The sequence below is a fragment of the Silene latifolia genome, chromosome 11 (genome assembly GCF_048544455.1).
Source record: "Silene latifolia isolate original U9 population chromosome 11, ASM4854445v1, whole genome shotgun sequence".
NCBI lineage: Eukaryota > Viridiplantae > Streptophyta > Magnoliopsida > Caryophyllales > Caryophyllaceae > Silene > Silene latifolia.
This window is the reverse complement of record NC_133536.1, coordinates 198,949,062-198,954,923: the sequence shown is the minus strand read 5'-3', so window position 1 is coordinate 198,954,923 and position 5,862 is coordinate 198,949,062. Positions and strand designations below refer to the sequence as shown.

At 38.2% G+C, this 5,862-nt stretch overlaps 1 protein-coding gene across 1 annotated transcript; it reads left to right on the top strand.

Annotated features, from left to right (window-relative positions):
* The first annotated feature begins 3,358 nt into the window (after nucleotides 1-3,358).
* On the top strand, nucleotides 3,359-5,311 carry LOC141614642 (uncharacterized). The gene is made up of 4 exons (XM_074433389.1): nucleotides 3,359-3,523; nucleotides 3,684-4,148; nucleotides 4,191-4,433; nucleotides 4,535-5,311. Exons 1-4 carry the CDS (start codon nucleotides 3,359-3,361, stop codon nucleotides 5,309-5,311), a joined length of 1,650 nt encoding a protein of 549 aa, XP_074289490.1.
* The last annotated feature ends 551 nt before the right edge of the window (nucleotides 5,312-5,862 follow it).

The following is a 5,862-nucleotide window of genomic DNA, read 5'->3' as shown; positions in this document are numbered from 1 at the left end:
TACCATGGGCAAAAAATGGAACCTCAAGGGTACCATAGGCACATTCTTAAAAGTAGGGGTAACATGGAAAATCTGACAAAATTAAGGGGTACCGCGGGAAATTTCCGTATCTTAATTATGATAAAAAAAAATTGAAGAAAAACAACGTACAAATATTAATGAAAAGTATTTGATCATATTATTAAATTTAAATATAACTATTAGATATAATGAGTAACAATTGTCCGTATTCGGTATTCGGGATTTGGTTGGATGTCGAACTAAGTGCAAAAAAGATGGTGTAATTCTGAGTATGTTATTTGTCCTACATTGAAAAACAATGCAGGTTTGATGAATATATACTACGTATAAATAGTAGAATTGTCCCACATCATAAAAATAATCTAAGTTTGGTGAATATATTACTTATAAATAGTAGAATTGTCCTTATATGATTATAAATAAGAGTTAACCCACGTATATATTAATCTTTTATTTTTTTTGACAGAGATATTTTAATAATAGGTAAACAAATCATTTGACATAGAATGTAAACATTAAACCCTTATAACTTTTTTTTTTGCACTATAAATAAGTTAATTACCCCGTTGCAACGCACGAGCATTAAAACTAGTAGAATAATAAATGAGTCGGGAAAGGAGATGGGCCGAGTAAATTGAAAGTGTAAATGGGCCAAGCTTGTGTAGTAGTTGTATAGCCCATGTAGAATAATAATAATAGTAGTAATCGTATTTCATAATTATAATAGTAATACTTGCCTTAAAGACGGATTTCCTAAATTGAAAAGGTATTAGCATAAATAAATTGTCTTATAAAAGGGAAAATAATACATCTAAATTATCATAATAAATCTGGAATTTGAAGAGAGAATTGGGGATCTCGGGAAACGTAACAAGAAACTCAAATCAACAATCGACTCAAGGTAATATTCTAAGACCGTCTTATGTATACACGTTTCCTTCCTTATAACTCGTAAACTAGACGACCGTATGACTAACTAAGACCATGACCGTGGACGTGGACCACCAGGGATTGACCAGACCCACCGTTGACCACCATTGACCGACGGGAGGAGGGTGTTTCAGACGGATTTTCGTGGGTGGTTATATGGTTGTTTAATTCGGATAAAACACGGGGTAACCTCTTTTGTGACTCGACTTAGACTCGAATATGGTATGGTTGGACTCGTGGTGGTAGGGCGAGTTTAGTGGTGGCTATAGGGTGGTCTGGGGTGGTGGTTTGCGTAGGTAGTGGCCGGAATTACGAGCTAGGGCATAATTGTCGTTTAAACACAATGGAACCATTTATTAGTCGTTGACTTGACCTGGGTTAGGGTTGGTTTGGTGTGGGTGGTGTAGTCGATCATGAGGGAGGTGTTGTGGTGGTTGTACGTGGTGGCTAGTGACGGTGGTGGTCGGAATAGCGAAAACAGGGGAGGATGTGTGTTGTGTCGCTGCTGCTGCTTTTGAGTCGTGTTTGGAGGTGGTTGCTTGGGTTGGTCTGGGATACTGCTGCACTATGGCTGGGGTGTCACGGTGGTGGCAAATGGTGGTAGTATTGGTGTTTGTGGCGTTGTAGGGTTGCGGTTGTTTAATTGTTGTTGGGGTCGTGTGTTATGGGGCTGGGGCGGTAGTAGGTTCCAAGCTAAGTGTTGGTTGTTGAAAGGACGTGTATGTCGTGAAGGGGTTGAGAGGTTAATGAGTATGTATGTGGTGGGGTCGTAAGGAGTTGTGTATATTGTGTCACGTGTGTTGGGTGATAAGTTCGATTTGTCTTTTCTTCTAATTTTTGTAGAGCGGGTTAAGAGTCGGGATTTTAGTCGGGTTTGTTCACGGGTTTTTAATTAGCGTGATTGTATAATTTATAAATAATGAAATGTAAATAATTATAATTAGTTTAATTATTGCTAGACGGGTTTATAAATATTAATTTACGTAAAAATATAATTAGCATAGTTAATGAATAATTATTTTAATTATGATATAATTAGTTGATTAGTAATTGTAATTATTACTTGTCTAGGTGACGGAGTTGTGAGAAGCTTTGTTAATTGGATTTCTATTTACTTGGATTGCTTTAATTGGATTTGCCGACGAGGTAGGAAACTACTCAATCGAATGTTATTCTTATTGTCTTATTCCTTGCTTGGCATATTGAGTTAAATGGCTTGGGTGTAGCTTAATTTATTATTCTTATGAGTATTTATATGTTGTGGAATTATTATTGTCTTGCTGGATTCTATTGTTGTTAGAGTGGACTGTGTGTTCAGGAGTATCCAGACTGTGTGTCTGAGGCGGGACTGTGTGTCCTGTGGATTGTATGTCCGGGAGTATGAATGTGTGTCTAGAAGTGGAGTATGACTGTGTGTCTAGAAGAGAAGTATGACTGTGTGTCTAGAAGTGGGTGTGTGACTGGAAGTTATGTGCCACGGTATGGGTGGACGAACTGATGATTGTGGAGCTTGTTTATGTAGCATCGTTAAAGCAAGTAGCTTTATATTATCCATTGTTTAATTTTCTACTCAACTTCGTGGTTGACCGTGTATTCGTGAACACCTGTGATGAACCATAATGGGGAGCAGATTTGACAGGTACTAAAGATTAGCCGACTTGGGAGCATTGGGACGTGAGCTCGACTTGGACCATAGTTGCTGTCTAGATCACTTAGTTGACTTATACAACTTTATTTATGTAATTTACGCTGCGTTGTATATTGTAATGTTAATGTTTAAATTTAATCGGTTGACAATGTAATAAAACCACTATTTCAGTTAAAGTTATTAAAGTACTTTGGTTTGTTTTAATTTGTATCATTTATCTCGGGCAACCGAGATGGTAACAGTCCTATTTATTGGGAATGTCTTGCTAAAGGCTCCTAAATAAATGGGGGTGTTACATATACGAAAATTTTGATAACAAATACACAAAGTATATAACTTCATAATGAAGATTTTTACACTTATTTCAAGAGGAAAAATATTTAGCCCGAATTGGCCTGAAAGCCCGCATAAGCCCGCATGGGCCGATAAAATAGGTCCGCACTTGTAGCCCGGCCCAGCCCGACCCACGCACTTGGGCTTAATTTAATGCTTGGGCCCGACCCATGACCACCTCTAGATGTAATGTAGAGATAGAAAGAGAAAAAGTAAAAAAGAGGGGAAATTTCTAGGGTTTGTAAATCGTAAAAATCATGGTAGCTGCAACATCAATTTCCCCTAATCGATCTTCATCACAAAAAAAAAAAAAACAAAATACAAGTAATAAAATTTGATCTTCTTTCCTCTAAAAGTTCGGAAGAGTTTCGAGTTTTAACAAGAAATTAAGGTCCTTCAAGTGCTGATGTGCGTAAAGAGAAGACTATGGTGTCCATTGTTGGAATTCCGCCTTTACCATTGGAACCTTTGGTTGAAGATGTGTCTGAGGAGGACTTGAGCAGTGACGCCCCAATCATTGAACCAACAATGGTACTTGAAGCTATTGAGGAGGGACCTGATTTGCTGCAATTCACGGAAGAAAAAGTTCAGGTAGAATTAAACTACTGGCGTAATTCTATCTGTTGCTTCATTTTGGGCGCAAACCCTTCATAGGAGATTGTGGAGGGGTTTATCCGCCGTCTATGGGTTAAATCATCATGTAGATAAATTGTCTTTCCTCCCTAATGGTGTTTTTTTTATGCGTTTTAAGACTAAGGCTGCAATGGATGCAGTGTTAAAGCAATGGCACTTTTTATTTGATAACAAGCCTCTAATTGTTAAACCTTGGTCACCAGACATTGATTTAGTTAAACATGAAGTACAATCTGTTCCTGTGCGGTTTAAATTACATAGACTCCCTTTGAAGTTTTGGGGAAATGGGATACCTCGTATTTTTGGACTCTTGGGTGAGTTTATTAAGTGTGATCAGCCAACTAATGAGAAAATAAGGATAGGTTATGCTCGTGTTATGATTGAATTAGTTTTTGGGAACCCCCTGCTTGATAAAGTGAAGTTTTTAGATGAACATGGTGAGGTGGTTGAAATAGATGTTGAGTATGAATGGAGGCCAGTGGTTTGTACTATATGTAAAGGGGTTGGACATGCTGCTGCTGAGTGCAGGAGAGCTAAAACGAAACCCACACAAGCACCATTCGTGTCTAAACCAGTCACTAAGGTATGAAGGCCTATAATTGTGGGGCAAGTATCAACTAGACAGAGTAAGGGCAAAGCAGCAGTCCCTAGTACTCCTGTAGTTGTGACTCATTCTGGTCCTTCTGTAGAAATCCAATTGAAGACCCCTATTGTGTGGCATAAAAATGGTGCATATTCCATGGGACCTACACCTATTCGACCTATTGTCAGGATGAGTAGGCAGGAGGTTATTGAGGGAGCTTGTAGCATTCATACTTTTGGGCAGCAAAGTTTTCTGGAAGCATTGAATAAAACTAATACACCCAAGGTAGGAGTTGGGACAAGTGGTAGTGATCCTCACCAAGGGGGAGGAGAATGTATAACCTTGGGTTTTGGAATGTAAGGGGCCTGAATAATCCTACTAAACAGAGACATGTGAAGTGGTTTATGCATATGAATAAAGTGGGTTTGTTTGGTCTCCTAGAGACAAAAGTAAAATCTTTGTCTCTAAATTGTCTTAATGGTGTTCTTATGGATGGTTGGAGTTTATCAACTAATAATAGATGGTATAAAGGAGGAAGGATCTGGATTTTATGGAACCCTTCCATTTTTCAAGTTGATGTTTTGGAGTATTCTGCTCAATGCATTAACATGAGAGTACTGGAAATAGCTCCAAATAAGAGTTTCTGTCTGTCAATAATGTCTGGTTTCAATGATTTAACTGGGAGGCAGGCCTTGTGTGAACAACTAGGTAATTTTGCATCTGTGGTTAGTGGCCCTTGGCTAGTGTGTGGAGATTTCAGTACTGTGCTGGCTCATTCTAAAAGAATAGGAGGGAATAGTACTGATGCTGAAATTGATGAGTTTCAAGCTTGTGTGGCTAAGTATGAGTTAATAGATAGCCCTGTTGTGGGGTCTTTGTTCACTTGGAACAATAAGCAAGACATTGCTACTAGGGTGTATAGTAGTCTAGATAGGGTGTTAATCAATGGGGAATGGAGTACTCAGATGCAGGAAATGTATGCTAATTTCTTGCTTGAGGGTGATTTTGATCACACTCCTTGCATCTTGATGAGTAGGAATCAACAACTACATCATAAGAAGCCATTCAAGTACTACAATATGTGGGGGAAGACTTCTTTTTACCTTACAACCTTAAGTAGCTGGTGGAATATGCCATTTCAAGGCACAAAAATGTTCTTCTAGTATCCAAACTCAAGCAATATTAAAGAGCAGATTCAGAGGTTATAATAAAGAGCATTTTTGTGATATTGAAAAGAGTACTATGCTAGCTCTGAAGAATATTAAATACATACAGACACAGATAACAACTAGTATAGGAGATATATACTGGCTAGATAAAGAGCAGGTTGCAGCTGTTGAATACAAGGAGCCGCGGGAAGCCCGTTCTCAATTTTTGAAGCAGAAAGCCAAAACTAGTTGGATTAAAGAAGAGGATTGTAATTCTTAGTATTTTCATGGTGTAATTAAGAGCCATTTTTTTAAGGAACCAGGTTTTATCTATTAAAGATATACATGGGAAGGTACATGATGATCCTCAGAATATTCAAGAAGCATTCCTACATTACTACAAGAACCTTTTGGGTGAAGAAATTCACACTGTCAAGGTGAATGCCAAAATCATTCAGAGAGGAGCTACCTATACTGTTAATCATTGCTCCTTGCTCCTTAAGCCTGTCACTAACGAGGAAATTAAGGCAGCTATTTTTTTCCATACCAGAGCATAAGGCTCCCGG